Source organism: Perca fluviatilis, chromosome 13 (genome assembly GCF_010015445.1).
Source record: "Perca fluviatilis chromosome 13, GENO_Pfluv_1.0, whole genome shotgun sequence".
Lineage (NCBI taxonomy): Eukaryota > Metazoa > Chordata > Actinopteri > Perciformes > Percidae > Perca > Perca fluviatilis.
Genome location: NC_053124.1, coordinates 31987733 through 32004085, shown reverse-complemented (window position 1 = coordinate 32004085; position 16353 = coordinate 31987733). Strand labels below are relative to the sequence as shown.

Here is a 16353-nt window from a genome sequence, read left to right as displayed (position 1 = left end):
AACCTTAAGTTAGCTCGTTAACACCAAATCCTGCTTCATTGTACAGGCCTCCTAACTATGATGGTTGCATCGTATTTGTTGTAAACTTTGATTCTGTCCTGTCCAGTTACCTGCGTTGGTGGAAGTGTTACCTGTTGTATTTCCTGTTGTTGCTGTTGCTGTTGTTGTTGTCGGGGTTGTTGTTGCCGTTGTTGGGTTTGTCCTTGTTGTTGTTGTCTTTTTACCTTCTGTGTGTGGCAGAGGAATACATAGTACAGTATTTATTTTACATGCTCTTTCAGGTTAAACCCTGTTTCATCCATTTAATTTCATATGAAGATCTGTTTCATCTTACTCTTCTTCTTGTTTTTTTGTTTCTTTGTTATCGTCGTATCTTTATCAGTCCGAGGTGGAGTTGATGGTACAGTTGTTACTTCTGCTTCTGTTGGAGGAAGTGCTGCTGATGTTTGTCTTGTTGTTGCTGTTGTCGGGGTTGTTGTTGTTGTCCGGGTTGTTGTTGCTGTTGTCGAGGTTGTTGTTGTTGGGGTTGTTGGGTTTGTCCTTGTGGTTGTGGTTGTTGTGGTTGTGGTTTTGTGCGTGGTGCCATGTTACCTTCAGAGCAAGAAAGACAACCGAGAGATAGAGCATGAACATACTTTACTACAGAAAGTGCTGCTAAGATTGTACACTCAGTTTGAAATGGTTGACAGGCTATGAACTCTCTGTGGTCCGTCATTTTGCAAAGTGTTCTCACGGCTTGCAGAGGATGTTGTTTGCTTGACTTGTCACGTTTTAAAATACAATTAACCTCAAAGTTCCGTGTGAAGGCAGCGTTTAACCTGGCCTCTTGCTTGTGGTTATTTTTCAGCAGTTTCTATTCAAAGAAATAGAGACAATAGATAGCATTCTTATGTCTGTCCGGTAAATATGAAGCCACAGCCTGTTAGCTTAGCTTAGCATAAAGACGGTAGAGAGGAGGACAGCCATAGGCGGAAATCACGGGGGGGTCGAGACCCACCCCATCTTAGGGCTGCCCCCCCCCCTTAAAATATCATTAGAAACCACGCTGTGTATTGTAAATATTATATACTTCAAATAATTGTGTAAGCGGTAAATCAGTATAAACGCATAAAGGGCAACAAAATGCTTTTTAAGTTTAGAAACATTTTGAGTCCCCCCTCCCTTGCCTCACAGTGGTTTGGTCCACTGCTTGGTTTCTTCCTTTACTTTAACTGTACTCAGAATAAAAGCCCGGTTGGACTCATGGGAGAGAATGAATCTGGCCAGTAAGAACACCGGCAAGGCTGTTTTACTCACGTTAAACATCAGATGAAGTGATTATTTTCTCTAATACAGAACAGAGTTGTCAGTCAATAATACCATTCAAATTCCATTTGTTATTTTTTTTAATATTTGAATATTTAATGCTCATATGCAGCCTGTTATAAATATGTACTACACTACGCAGGCTTATGCGTCGTTAATGTCACTATAAGCATGTGGTAGTTGTTACACGTTCTGTCCACTAGAGGGACTTCCAACATCAGCCTGGCCTACGTCATGGCGCATTGCATTTCTGGCACGACGCTCTCTGTTTACATTATTTTCCACCACAAGCACACAGTGACAAACACAAATCAACAGAGAACTCTGTAATGAAACATTATCTAACAAGCGTATTGAAGCGGCTCTGTTGTAAAGGCTAACGGTGCTCAGTTAGCACAATGACATCATGTTGGAAAGCACAACCGAAACGATTTGTCATAAACTACGTAACAATAGTGTTAGCCACGATGCTAACGGCATTGATAGCTAAGCCAAACGGTGATGTCACTACTATTTTAGTGATTTAAAAGCAACCTGTTTCTTGCAGATTGTCACGTTACTGTGATTGTGAATCCAGCTGTTAGAAGGTGATATACGAAGTCAGCTGTAGGGCAGCTAACATTAACTTTAGCTGTCTCCATGAATCTCCCAGCTAAGCTAACTAATGATAACATAAGCATTTTGGCTTGGTGGATGTCGATTTTAAAGTCATGTTAAAACAATTTTACCATTTTTCTTCTGATTTCCAGCTGCAGCCTGTCACTCCCCCTTGTACTAATGTTACGTAACGTTAGCTCACAATGCCTTGTGTTTCTCACTCCCGTAACTTATTGTTCATCAGACGTGACATGAGAAGAGGGAGATTAGCCAACGTTAGCCAACCTATTTCAAAAAAAAAAAAATCACATTTGAATGGTAATTTCAGCATTCGAATAGTATTGATTTTTTGTACTATTTGAATTATATTCGACTTTCGGAATTCGTTCCAACAGCCCTAATACAGATGATGCTGAGTCAATCATTAATTAGTCATGACAAAGAAATTGTGCACTTTTTCACGAGTCCACTATGTTAGCGTTATAAAGTTAGTTACTTAGCTTGTTTTGGTAGCTTGAAGGATAGTTATTAACGTTAGCTAATGTTAGCTTGCTAATTCCACCCAACATGCTTTCACTATAGTTACAGAAACTGAGCCTAACAAATTTGTCACTCATTTGGCCAGGGCACTGTGCTTTTCTACGCTGTTACAAGAGTGTGTAAATGAAACATTAAGTTGTTAAACTTTACCAATTTATTGTCCGGCCGGCTGCCTGGCTAGTTAGTTAGCCTGCATGCTAGAAGGCTCAGTTCTCAGTTCAGCGTCATCTGTATTAGAGAAAAGAATCACTTCATCCGATGTTTGAAGTAAATCAAATAGCGTCGCCAGCCTACTACATATCCATACCAGAACAAATCTGGCTGTATTATTTCTGTCAGTGTAAAAAAAATTACGTTTATTGTCCCTAAAAAAATCACCTACCAACAGATCTAAAGCTCACTGAATGACACATCATGTCTTGTTTGTTTAATATGTGTTTACTTCCGCCCATATTTCTGTGTTTCTCTCTGATTTCCTTTTTCTTACCTTTGATTACATTCAGATAAACAGCTGGTTTTCCATCACAGTAGTAAAGTCCGGAGTCACCAGGCTGCACGTCTGTTATAGTCAACGTCTGGTCAACAGGGGAAACATCAAACCTTCTTAGTGGTATTCCACCAGAGTCTCTGGTCCATGTTGGAACATGTGATGCTCCGACATCATGAGGACATGTCAGAGTGATGCTGGTCCTCTCTGAAGCAGGGACTAGAGTTGTTCCTGAACACAACAAACATACTGAGTCAGTACAAACATTGATTCATGTTTATAATGAACCGTCATAAATGTATTACACATGTTCAGTATAAAGTCAGAGGCCATTTGAAGAGTTTTAGGGTTATTTTCACTTAAAATGTGCTCCATGTTTATGAGGTTTTAGAGGAGAGATCTTTCCAAATGTGACTACACAAGAACAAGATGACCCTTTCACCATGTTGTTAAAATTATAATAATGATAATAAATGCATTTAGTCCTTCATTTAAACAGATCCATTTTTCAAGAGTAAGCAAAGTTTTTGTAGCACTTGTTCCCTTTGTGAGGAGCTCAGTTTAAACATGTGCTATGACGTTTAAATGTCTTGTCACATTATTAGGCCTATTAATAATCAGATATGTGATCAGAGTTTGACAATTTTTGCACTTTTTAAGACAAATAATGTGTTTGATTTCATAGTTTGTTGCGCACATTCAAATCTTTATAATTGAAACTAAACACTTAAACCCAGACATGCAGATGTAGGCTGCACCAAAAAGCTCCTCAAATACAGGAAGTAAATATTCCTGCCAATCACAGTGCAATGAATTTAAAACTTGATTTTAAATCCTTGTTCAGACATAAATAATGATTGTATTATACTTTACAAAATAGTTGCCATTAAAGGTTAGAAAAGGTGCATTTACATTTGAATTATGTAATTTCATTATTGTGCCAGAACAGCCCGTTCTCATTCCGAACTCGTAAAATAAGGACGTTAGGGCAGTGGCTGTCAGCGTCTGATGCGACGTAAAAGGCACCCTTCAGCGTATTTATGTAACGAACCGGGGACACCCGAACTTAGATAAGATTTAGCGAGCAGTATATAAGGAAGAATCGCTGCGTAACGAGGTTGGTTGGGGTGGTGGATGGGTCAAAACACCGGACTTTCTCGCAGGAGACCCTGGGTTTGCGTCCCGTGTGTAACGCTTGTTAGAGTCGGTTTTTTCGCGCCTTTTTGTTTCCTCCCGCGTGTCACGGAACCGTACGCCCACCCACGACCCTTTCCTAAACCCAACCGTCCCGTCCTTCCCGCGTGTCACGGTGTGTATAACCGTTTAGTAGTCTCGACCAAGCGCGTCAAAAGGGACGGCAAGCGCGTTCACTTGACACGTTAAAGGAGACCTTTGGCGGTCAATAAGAACGAGAAAGGCTCCTGACCAAACGTCCTTATTTTACGAGTTGGGTGTGAGAACCTGTTGGCCAGAACATATTTTTTTAATCAAAGTTTTTTTTTTTTCTTTCAACATTTAGCTTAGAGACATGATTCTGAAAAGCAGGAAGAGAAACAGAAAGCAGAATGATTTTATTGGAGTTAGATGTTACCTGATGGGATCACCGTCAGATCTGCAGCTGCTTCATTGTTACAGAAGTATCTTCCAGAGTCTGAGACGACAGCTTTTACAATGAACAGTGTCTTATCAGCTAATGAACCGTATCGTTTGCCCGGGTCATCAACGTGTTTTATATTTCTGTCACCATTAAATGTCAGTATGTCAGTTTTGTCTCCATTCCTCTCTCTGCTCCACGTCACGACTCCCTCCACAGAGTGAGGACATCGCAGAGACACCCGTGTCTTTTCTTCAAATATTTCATGGATTATTCCTGCAAAAGAAACAAAATTTACAATAAATAAGAATCTGTTCTCAGATTGTCAGCATTTCTAATATTTAATTAATTTATAATAATTTACACTATTGTTATTACACACTACACACAGGCCTGAAATACACACACACACACACACACACACACACACACACACACACACACACATTCTCAGGTCCTTTGCGTGCACTAATGGAGAGATGTGAGAGTGAGTGGGTTGCGGCTGCTGAACAGGCACCCTGAGCGGTTGGGGGGGATTCAGTCAGTGCCTTGCTCAAGAGCACCTTGGCATTGCCCAGGAGGTGATCTGGCATCAAGCTACTCGTCCACCTCCCTACTTCGGTGCGTACGGGGATTTGAACCAGCCGACTCCCAACCCAACTCCCTACGGACTGAGCTACTGCCACCCCAAATATAGAATATAATAATATATAATAATATTGCAAATAAGTCAAAAGTGTTTTCACACTCAGACTCAACATCAGTCGAGTACTCATCGATTGAGACATTGATTTCTTTACTAAAACAGATTGTCAGACTAAAGATACAGAGGAATATATATTTTTAATGGAGGTTGCAGCCACGCTCCTCTAAACATTCGGATGAAGACCCATGGAGTCAAAATGTCTTGGTTATCCATGTATTAAAGGGTAACTTTTTCAACCTTCAATCAGTCTAATAACTGATAGGAACATTTTTTTTAAAATGGATCCAGTATTGGCAAGACCGAAACAAGTTGCATTGCAACGTTAAAGGGCAGTTGCGTACTGTCAGTTTCCGTCCACTAATAGGGCTGTTTTTGCTGCTGACAGGCTCAGATTATTATTCTAAAGCCCTATCCCGTGCGAATCGGCCATGTCTGTAATTTGTCATGTAAAAATTCTACTAATCCTGTTTGAATAGGGCTTCAGTGTCTGACAACATTATGGAAATGATCCCTACAGAGATAGACCTTCCTGTTAAAGAGTAAGATCCTTTTTGTCTAACATGAAAAAGCCCCGAAATCACCATCACCAAACCCACCAGACTCCATTTAAATAATCAATGCTTTTATCAGCATAACACACACTTGATTCAAAGTCAAAAGAAACAACATAACACTGTGAAAAGCTATCTTGGTTCGTCTTTCTAATGATCCAACAATCACCACTTCATTTTGGTTGAAATAAACCCTTAATTCACCCATTTACATGCGAAAATATGCTGGTTCTATACATGCTAATAATAGTAATGTTTATTTACATGGAGTCATGTTCAACAAAAAGGATGTTACTCTTTAACAAAAAGGTCTATCTCTGTAGGAATCCTTTCCATAATGTTGTCAGACATTACAGTACTACTACTACTACAGTAATAATCTGAGCCTATCAGCAGCAAAACCTTTAGTGGACACAAACTGATGGTGAACATTTGTCCCATAGGGTTACATTTGCAGCCCGGTTTGTGGCTGCCGGTTAAAGCGTTCTCGCTCAATCCTGTACCAATTTCAAAGATTTTTGTTCACATTAGTCACTTAGACACAGAGATGGCAAAAGTACTCACTTCCCGTACTTAAGTAGAAGTACAGATACTTGTGTTAAAAAATACTCTGGTAAAAGTAGAAGTACTGATTTAACTTCTTTACTTAAGTAAAAGTAACAAAGTACAGGCTTTGAAATGTACTTAAAGTATAAAAGTAAAAGTAGCCTTGCGAATGACAACCACTTTTTATGCAAAGCTACCTGGACCACACACGTTACAAGATATGAGATGTGAGTAGCAAGATATGAATTCAATGATCCAGTTTCTCTTTTTTAATCGTCCCCTTAACATTTAAAGGAATCGACATGCATGTGTGTGTGCTCAAATATAGAAAGAAAATAAAGGATACAATATGAATTACTAAACATAGATTAATTAAGAAGTTCCCCATACTTTTAGAGTTACACAGCACATTGGCCAGGAGTCATACTTGATGCCTCCTAGCCTATCTCAAACATCTCTCTCAGATAAGGCCAGGGATGATTGGGAATGTCTTGCTGCTTGTCTGCCTAATCTCTGGGATCTCTGTTTTCTTCATTTTCAATCATGTCGCCGTCCATACTACTAGTGCTAACGTTACCACCATCAAGCTGCAATTATTTGCCGCAAATGAATGCAGAATGCGGCCGAATCTGTCGAGTCGTCTTGTAGTGGTGCGTTACATGCAACGTAGCCTACAGTATATTCCCATCCAATTAAATTGAATTCGGTATTGATCAAAAACGGTAAAAAAACAGTGAAATTATTTGAAACTTGCTAGTGAGGACTAGATTAGGACCGCATTTAAAGCTGATGCTGGTTTCAAACTTCACGGACAACTTCTCTCTTTTGATGCTTGGGAATGACGTTGCGTGTAGCAACGTGAAACCTAGCTAACAGGTGAAGAACACAAACAACTAAATCACTAGCTAACCTACTTTAACTGTGCAGGAACTATAGACCAATACAACAACAGGCTTAAATGAACTGACAACATAAGTTATACGATTTACAGTTCTCAAGGACGCACACACACCATCTCAACTGATTATCCTCCGGACGCAAAATTACGAATCCCACTATGGCCACGCCAAGACCCGCCCTACGAAGCAGCTTGATTGGTTAGGGTTAGGCATTTCACCTCGAGTGGTTAAGGTTAGGGTTAGGGGATTGGTCAGGGGATAGGACCTGTACGTGTAAGCATGGACGCCTGGCCAATTGTAGTGTGTGAATGCTATTGAAGGGCGGGTCTTGGCGTGGCCATAGTGGGATTCGTAATATCGCCCTCCGGACAGCAGTCTCTCTTTCTTTTTTTCTCACTTTTTTTTCTGTGTGGCGCACGCGCCCGCTCGCGGTGTGAGGCGCGTGTCCGCGCTATTCTCCGACATTAGACCTCTTGTACAAAACTAAAGTAACGAGCCAATTTTTAAAATGTAAGGAGTAGAAAGTACCGATATTCGTGTTAAAATGTAAGGAGTAAAAGTAAAAAGTCGCCACAAAAAAAAAATAGTAAAGTAAAGTAGAAATATCCGAAAAATCTACTTAAGTACAGTAACGAAGTATTTGTACTTCGTTACTTCCCATCTCTGCTTAGACACAAATGCATGGGCATATAGGGCCTAGGTTGAAAAATAACTTAAAATTACCTTTTAAATAAAGGGTTTAAAAAGTACTATGAGTGCCTCAGATGTTTTTTGTTTTTTACCAACTAACACAATGGGCTTCCATTAAAAGTAAAACATTGTCACAATTTTCCTCCAAGTTTTGAACGCAAAGTTTAACTTTGACCTTTAAATAATTAAACTCTGTGTCACTCACAGTTTCAATCTTCACACTACAATGACAAAGTAACCAGCCAATATCTGAGCAGATCAGAATCAGAAAAGGGTTTTATTGCCACAATCAGACACACCTACGTGGAATATGTCTTTGTGAATGGTGGAAACATACACAAACAAACATTTAACATTAAAGGTGCAGTAAGTGATGCTGCACAAAGATTGTTGATATTTGAACTCGACCGCCCCCCCCCAGATTCACAGACAGATAACTACTGGGCAGCCGGCACATTCACATACTGCCACCCCTCTCCCCCCCTCCCCCAACTACCATCAACTGTCTCCGCCTGTTGCTGATTGGCTGGAACAATGCTTTGTGGCTCATTCACGTCCTTTTCCAGTCACACAGCCGGGGCTCTGTATTATCACCGCATTTTTTTTTCAGCGCACAGAAAATGGAGAGCTAGGTGACCCTGAGGAGATATTCACTCAATTTGACAAAAACTTTTAATGGATTAACATCACTTACTAAGAAATAAACACATGAATAGAAACTGTTATATACAAAAAAGCTGAATATGCTGAGTGTAGAATGCAACAACTATACAGTATGTGCAATGGGCAGATGTATAGATATACAGATGAGGACATACGTTTAGAACATTTTGTTTACGTGCTCCGTAATGCGAAATAAAACTTTATTGCCTGTAGTTGAACGATCAAGACTTTCTAAAGCAGTTCCCCTCAACACGTTAACCTCACACCGACTACAACCTGTTGCATCTCTCGAGTTGAACTACAAATATCATCTTTTAAAACTGATGAGACCGAATTGATTAATTAAAAAAATTAAGTCCTTACCTGCAGCGGCCTTATAGCCAAGCACTAAGACGAGCAGGTAGATATTCACCCTCATCCTCACGCAGACTGACGTGACTGATCAGTGATCACAGTTTTCATCTGAAGTGAGAACAGGAACTCGGCTGCTCGCTGTCAGTGAGCGTAGCGTGCAAATAGAAACCCACAATGTTGTCTCATATTGATGCCTGCCTCTATTTCCTCCTGTGGTTAATGAAGGCTGATGTTTCCTCTCATTTTTTTACACGACTCATAGAGTGCCACAACTAGACACTCACTCAAATCAGGCTGTTCTCATGAACTACTCGCTCATACAGTTACTAAAAGCAATGCACTGTACAACACTACACACAACCCGGTCTCACGGCAGTGCAACCCGGTCTCATGGAAGTTCGTGTAAATGTGACGTTATTTGAATCTATTGATACATGTTCACGGAGACGTTTTTGTTGTTTTTTACGTGGTGGACAACACGAAAATGTGAAGTAATGTATTTCAATGGGAAGCATATTTCGTGGCCACAGAACGAAATTGTAGGGAGTAATATAAAAAGTCGAAAATCCGCGTAGGGAGGTTGGTCGGGGTGGTGGATGGGTCAAACAATACAGGACTTTCACCCGGGCGAGCGGGGATCGCGTCCCGTTTGCGGCGTTTTGTTTCCCGGGGATGGCGTCCCTGCGTGTGGCGTTTTGTCCCGCGTGTTACTGTGGCGCTCTCCGGCGCGTTTACATCCCTTTCCGCGCGTGTAAAGGCCCTTTCCGGCACGTATAGCCCTTTAAAGCCGTTTCTCCGGCGTTTAAGGCCCTTTCCCGGCGTTTAAGGCGCCCTTTCTCCGGTGTTTAAGGCGCCCTTTCCCCGTAAGATTTTTCCTAAACCCAACCTCCGCCATCCCGTTATTGTGTGGCGTCCCCAGCCGGTCCGCCTCAAGCGGCTGCTCGCTGGCGCCCCGGCTTATGGAGCGTCTTTTTCGGCCGCCTCCCGGCGGGTCCCCAGTGGGCCGCCTCGCGGGCGCATCCCGGCTTATGGAGCGACCTTTTCGGCCGCCTCCCGGCGTCCTTTCCCCGAGAAAATAATGTGACATTTACACGTAAAAAATAACGTGACAGTTACACGTAAAAACGAGAAAAACGTCTCCGTGAACACGTATCAATAGATTAAGAATAACGTGGACATTTACACGAACACAGTAATGGCAGGGCCATTGTAAGGATAGCTTAAGTCATCTCCTAACTAGGGTTGGGTACCGAAAACCGGTTCCTACGCAACCGGTAGGAATCGGACCGGATTAGAACGCACATTTTGGTTCCTCATTTCGGTTCCACTTAATGTGTCGACTGAAATGTTTTCCCTCTGTTGCTTCGAAACGGACTAAAAAATATCTCACTTTTTCTGTAGTCTACTAATTTTAAAATGTATATTCTCCCTCTGGGCTAACCAAAACGGACATAAATGCATATTAACCATTCACTTGACGTTATTGCTAGTAAACATATTACACTTGCTCTGCTAGTCTATCGTTAGCTAGCTAGCTTTTAGTGCATTTAAAATGCCTAAAGCAAAGTGGTTGAAAGTGTGGCTGTATTTCACAGTCAAGGATTCCGTGTTAGGTGACTTAGGTTTACTTATTATATATTTAAGTACTTTAAAACATTAATATATTGTTACATTTATATATAAAAAAAAAAACTCTATAAAAGAGCCTTTCTTTGATGTCATTTTTCAGTTTTTTAAGAATCGGTTTAGGAATCGGAATCGTTTTAAAAGTACCAATTCGGCATCGGAATCGTAAAAACGATATCCAACCCTACTCCTAACGCACCCAGTTTGTTATTGCATTTCAGTAGACGTAAAAAATAACTCCAGTTCATTAAAGCTTTCGTGCGTAACTTTTTGATAATAATGAACGTCCATTACATTCAAGCCGTTGCCAAATGAGTTGCTACAAAGCTAATTAAGACTATAAGCTCCACAAAACTCTCTCTGGATTTCTCAGTATGGCTATAATCAGAAGATTGTGGCGTCCGGCAACTTTTGCGTTCAGAAACTCCTCCGTGTCCTCCTTGGCTACTAGCAACTGCGTGGAGAAGGGGGGGATCATGGAAGGCTTGTATCATGTGGACGCACCGACAGTTTTGTTGTCATTACTTAGATTTCCTCATGGGGGCGACAGAATCTACGCACTGTAGCTTTAATGCTGTGAAATGAACATGGGGCAAACATAATTAGCAGGGCAGGAAAGAACATTCTTCACTGCAACTGCACAAACTGTAAACTAAATAACATAATCCCTAAACATGGGAATGCAGATTTATTAAATGTGGAAAAACCTGATTTTTTAGGCTGCATGTTTGGAATCATCTTCCTATGTGAAACTTCAACCGGGATCCGACGGATACACAGTTTTCTACGCATTTCTATGCATGTGTCACCTTTAAAGGAGACCTATTATAAACCGATTACAGGTTCACACATTTGTACTTTTGTGTTTCTACTAAAACATATTTACATGGTATAATAAAATAATTTTTTTCTCATACTGCCCATGGTTGCTGCACCTGTATTCACCTTTTGTCTAGCCTATATCGATGACGTTTAATTTACAGGACTGTTCATGTGCCGCTGCCAAATTCCCGGATGTCCCTCATTTTCAGCCAGATGTCCGTTACCTTCCTCTTTCTTTGTGTTGGCGTTCTAACCTCCGGTGGATTTCTGAGGACTATGGTTAACTGCTCCTCAGATCTCTACAGGGTAAATCCAGACAGCTAGCTAGACTATCTGTCCAATCTGAGTTTTCTGTTTCCGACTAAAACAACTTTTGAGCGTACACATGTTCCACTAAAACAAGTTCCTTCCCGAGGCTATTTTGCACAGGCACCGTGGCTCCGTCTGGCGCTTAGTGCCGCCCAAGACGATTGTGATTGGTTTAAAGAAATGCCACGACTAAAACAACTTTTGAACATACACATGTTCCTGTGTCTGTGTGCTGGACCGCAGACAGGAAGCACAACAAGACAAGAGAACTACAATTTAAAGTTAAATTGACACCAAGGGCATAGGTTTGGTTTAAACATTGAGAGAGACACATTGTATCTATGAGGGCCTGGGGGTCCTCCCCCATAAAGTTTTGAGCATCAAACACTTAATTTCCGGCATTGTGGTGACTTTTTATGCAACAATTTGTGTCTTTTTGGCATCAATTCATGCTGGAAATGTCTTTTCTTTACATAAATGAAATTATTATTATTAACATTAAGTTATCTCCTGTATTGTTCACTTTGTTGTTGTATTAACCCTCTGCACCCTTTTTGACAACTCATGGTCTGTCTGGTTTAATTTTCTAAAAAAATCTTGTAAACATCAACCCTGTTATGCAGTCAATCAATAAAATATTCTTTTCAGAACAAGCTGGGCTATTAGAAGATTTGTGCTGCAGTGAGGTCACTTGAATGTAAAAAAAGGTTCTAGGACCATAAAGACAAATAAATAAATAAAACAGAAATTGAATCTCACAGATATGTATTCATATCACACACACAGCAATAAAAGCTAAGCCAATTTCCTGTCTAAAATAGTTCTCATATGTATTAGGAGTCAAACAGTGAAAAAAATAAACATAACTGATACAGTTGACAAAATATCTTTCAAATAAAAGTCCAGGCGTTTTTGCCCTCATGACATTCACTTATGCCAATAATCAAGTCATATTTATTGATATCACACACAGCAATGCTACACAAGCATTTGTGTTGTCTAAAACAGTTCTCATATATATTTGGAGTCATCCAGTGCAAAAAATAAACATAATGAAACTGTACAGACAAACTATTTACATTTCTTCAAAAATGGCCAAAACTTATGCCAAAACTCAAAACAGTGATGCCATTCTTCTCTGTAGAACGGTTTAGAATGGTAATAGACTATCTTTGGTCACATCTTACTATTCTGACTTTGAGTGATCTCTCCTCATAATAAACAATCTTTGTTCTCCCTCGGATGACGTATTGCCGGCCTTATATGGTCCTAATGTGTAACGGACCTGCCTTCCACTGGTTTACAAGACAAAAAACAAGCGTCCCCCAAAGCATCATGGGATTTATTGCTCAAAGACTCCGAAAACCTCCTGTAGGGGCTACAAAGACACCAAAGACACCACCGTGACAGCCAGAGTGTTAGCGTTTAGCTGGAAAAGACGGTAAGTCTGCAGCTCTTATGGCTGTAAAATGATTAAAATATGAATCGGAGATGCCGATTTTCCTCGTATACGACAAGCTTGGACGAGAAGGGTTAAACAGTTATTTTTTACCTCTTTTGGTGTTGTCTTTCATATTTTTAAGGAGGGAAAATATTGAGGAGGGACATATCTCCTGCATCCCCCACGAAATCAACGCCTATGATTGACACAGTGAAATGTTCGTCACATGTACAGTCCGACAGAGCGCATGTGACTATTGGCACAAATGTAACCCCATACAAAGAAAAAAAAATGCTTTGTTACACGTATGAACTGTACATTTTGAATTTTAACCAGAGACTGCAAAGGTAACAGATCTAGCATCGGTGATGTTGGTTTGTGGACTGCATTTGGTTTGTGGACTGTTGTTAAGAAGCCTCGAGTTTGGCAATACAGACGTCGCCATCTTGGTTTTGTAAAACCGCACATGGCCAGTTCATTTTGATGATTAATATTAAGGTGAAAACACAAAAACAAGTGCAGGTCCACAGTGTTAGCATGGTTAGCATCGCTAAGCCTCTTTCCTGATTGGCAGGTCCTGAAGCATCCTCTGCTTTATCGTCTATTTTAAAATAAATGCAACCATAATTTACTAAATGAACATCATGCTGTATGGAAGAATACTTGAGACTAGCGATTGAGACCATAAACTCTATGAAAATGTTTACTGATATAAACAAAGAAAGTGAGAAATAGGCTCATTTTCTCATAGACTTCTATGAAAACAGACTTCATTTTGAAGCCAGTGGAGTCGCCCCCTGCTGGACAGAATGCAGCTTTAAGTCACTTCATCTTTGGCTTCACTTTTTTAGGCCTGGAGGTTTTGTCCATTATTTTTTCAGGCAGGTCAATACAAACAGGTCATTACAGTTCAACTATTACATTGTTTCCCCCGTTTGGTTCTAGTTGCTGCAGAACATCAATGGTAGAAGAAGTAACAGTAGTTTCTGTAGTCGTCATTGTGTAGAAAGCAGCAGGAGGACTGGTTTCTGTTGGACTGAATGAGGATGAACGCCGATGACAGTTGAGTTTTTACTGTTCTCGTTTCTGCGTGATGGAGGATCAGACATCACTTCCTGTTTCTGCTGTGTGTCGCTTCTGTTTGTCGAGCTGCAAAAGAGAGAAAATAAACATGGACGTGATGTTTTCATACAACTTTTCAGTCAATGTCAACATGTAAAACAGCGTTTATGGCAGGGGGTGGGGCTAGAAGGGGTACATGGGGTGGAACAGCACCCCCTGAAATATGATTGCCCTCCCTCAATCCATTGGTCTAGAGTGCTGTCAATCTGACAATTGAGACTTCCATTGGATGACACTTGGCTGCCTGTTCTGCCAATCTTCCCAGCCCTTGTCACATGACAAATTAATTTAATAATGAATGTGATGTTATATTTAGAAGAATTACATTATGCTGTTCTATCCTATCCAATATTTCCTATATTACTAACCAGATTTTCTATGCTGTATTCTGATAAAATGCCCCTCCTCTGGGCCCCCCTTACTGATTATTGTTCCCCTCTGTGCCACCCCACTTAAAAAATCCTGGAATCACCTCTGGTTATGGTAATTATTAGATACATGTTTATGGTTATACATGACTTCCAAATTGGTCTGTTTGTTTGTTTGCAGAATATCTCAAAAACCTACTGGGACAAAGATGTGTGATAATAGCAGCAACAGTTCATAGAACACTGTACATTGAAGCAAGGGCGTAACTTTGGGTCCAACATTGGGGGCTTTGAGATTCCAAATATGGAGTCAAATTGAAATTTTGAGCGTCAAACAGAAACACTTCATTTTCTGCATTCTCATGAACCTTTCTGGAACATGGCTATGCTGCAAAGTCTTTTTATGTGTAATTATGTAATGGAAATTATAATTTGAGTTTTTTTAGTTTTTGGGGGGGTGCACTACAAGGTTTTGATTATTGGGGGGACGTTGTAATACCCCCATCCCCCTGTAAATTACGCCTGTGCATTGGAGTTATAAATCCTTAACTGTTGAAGTTATTTCTGATATTATGAGCAAAGTTTTTTCAAAATAAAAAAACGTAATAGAATGTTTTGAGTTTCTGAACATGACTTCATTGAAGAGTATTATGAAAGAACTGCTGGAGATTAAAGTGTACTCACCTTTCCTCCAGGTGGTGACGGTGATGCTGATCATGATGATTAAATAGAGGATTCCGATCACCGCACGAACACACATCTGCCACGGATAAGGAATCTCTGGAAGACAAGAACCATTCAGAATCAGACCCTCCTCAGGTACACGTATTGGACGACTGATTGAGTTTCACTGACAATGTTGATTCCATAAGACAGAGTTTGGGGACAGTCAGAACATCCTGGAGAAAGTGTATGCAAGCCGGATGAGAGAGAGAGTAATAGCTCCCTCTGGTTTGGACTTTAAACTTTGTAATGTTTTTTCTTACGATTGTCAGAACAGCACGAAAGATAAAAAACCTTTACAGTTCAGCTGTGTACAGGAAAGCTACGTCCATCATTGGTCACATTAACATCCCCCTCTAAACCAGTGTTTTCTCTAGGTTTGTGGAAGACTTAAGTGCACATTCCCTCAAGAAAATGTTATGTTTTTCAATTTACAATAATGCAATTTTGCCTCATTTTTGACCATCATTATTAGGGAATGCACCGTAATCCAGAATCGGCTTCGGATTTGGCAGAATATTGCTTTTTGACGAGGTTCAGTTTCTTACTTAACCTTAGAATTTTTCCACCGAATCAAACCCTTACCACGCTGGTCGACGTAATGACGCCAACATGACGGAAGGCGTTACACGAGGGTGGAGCTGCCTAACTCAATAGGCTGTGAGAAAGTGAAAATGGAACCCGTGGAGAAAAGTTGTTGTTTTGGCAGTACTTTCAGCCAAAAGAAGGCCATTCAAGTCCAGCTACATGTTCAATTTGTAAATGCCAATTTGTCTCGCTGTTCTAGCGATCCCAAACAATACACAACAACACTTGGCACTGTTAAGCAACATTTGATATGAAACATCCGAGTTAAATGTGCTGTGCATTAAGGAATCTACAGACAGCAGCCAAAATGCAGCAACTTCAGGTAACGGCTTATGATTCAGCAGAATCTTAACCAGTGGATCGCATTCGCCAAACCCCAAAAAAATCTGTTCCCTAGTTATTATTTACATGCTGTCAATAAT

The 16353-nt window shown here is 40.4% G+C and overlaps 1 protein-coding gene across 2 annotated transcripts; it reads right to left on the bottom strand.

Annotated features, from left to right (window-relative positions):
- Window positions 1-405: 405 nt before the first annotated feature.
- LOC120571558 lies at window positions 406-9085 on the bottom strand. 2 transcript variants are annotated; one of them, XR_005641241.1, is made up of 5 exons: window positions 8942-9085; window positions 4521-4799; window positions 2930-3160; window positions 2034-2187; window positions 406-591 (listed from the first exon to the last, which is right to left on the bottom strand). XR_005641241.1 is itself a non-coding variant. In XM_039820575.1 (5 exons), the coding sequence occupies exons 1-4, from the start codon at window positions 8994-8996 to the stop codon at window positions 2624-2626; spliced, it is 612 nt and encodes a 203-aa protein (XP_039676509.1). In that variant the 5' UTR covers window positions 8997-9085; the 3' UTR covers window positions 406-591; window positions 2593-2623. The 2 variants fall into 2 exon arrangements, 1 of the variants encoding a protein (XP_039676509.1); XM_039820575.1 differs by lacking the exon at window positions 2034-2187 and adding an exon at window positions 2593-2670.
- Between the last annotated feature and the right edge of the window lie 7268 nt (window positions 9086-16353).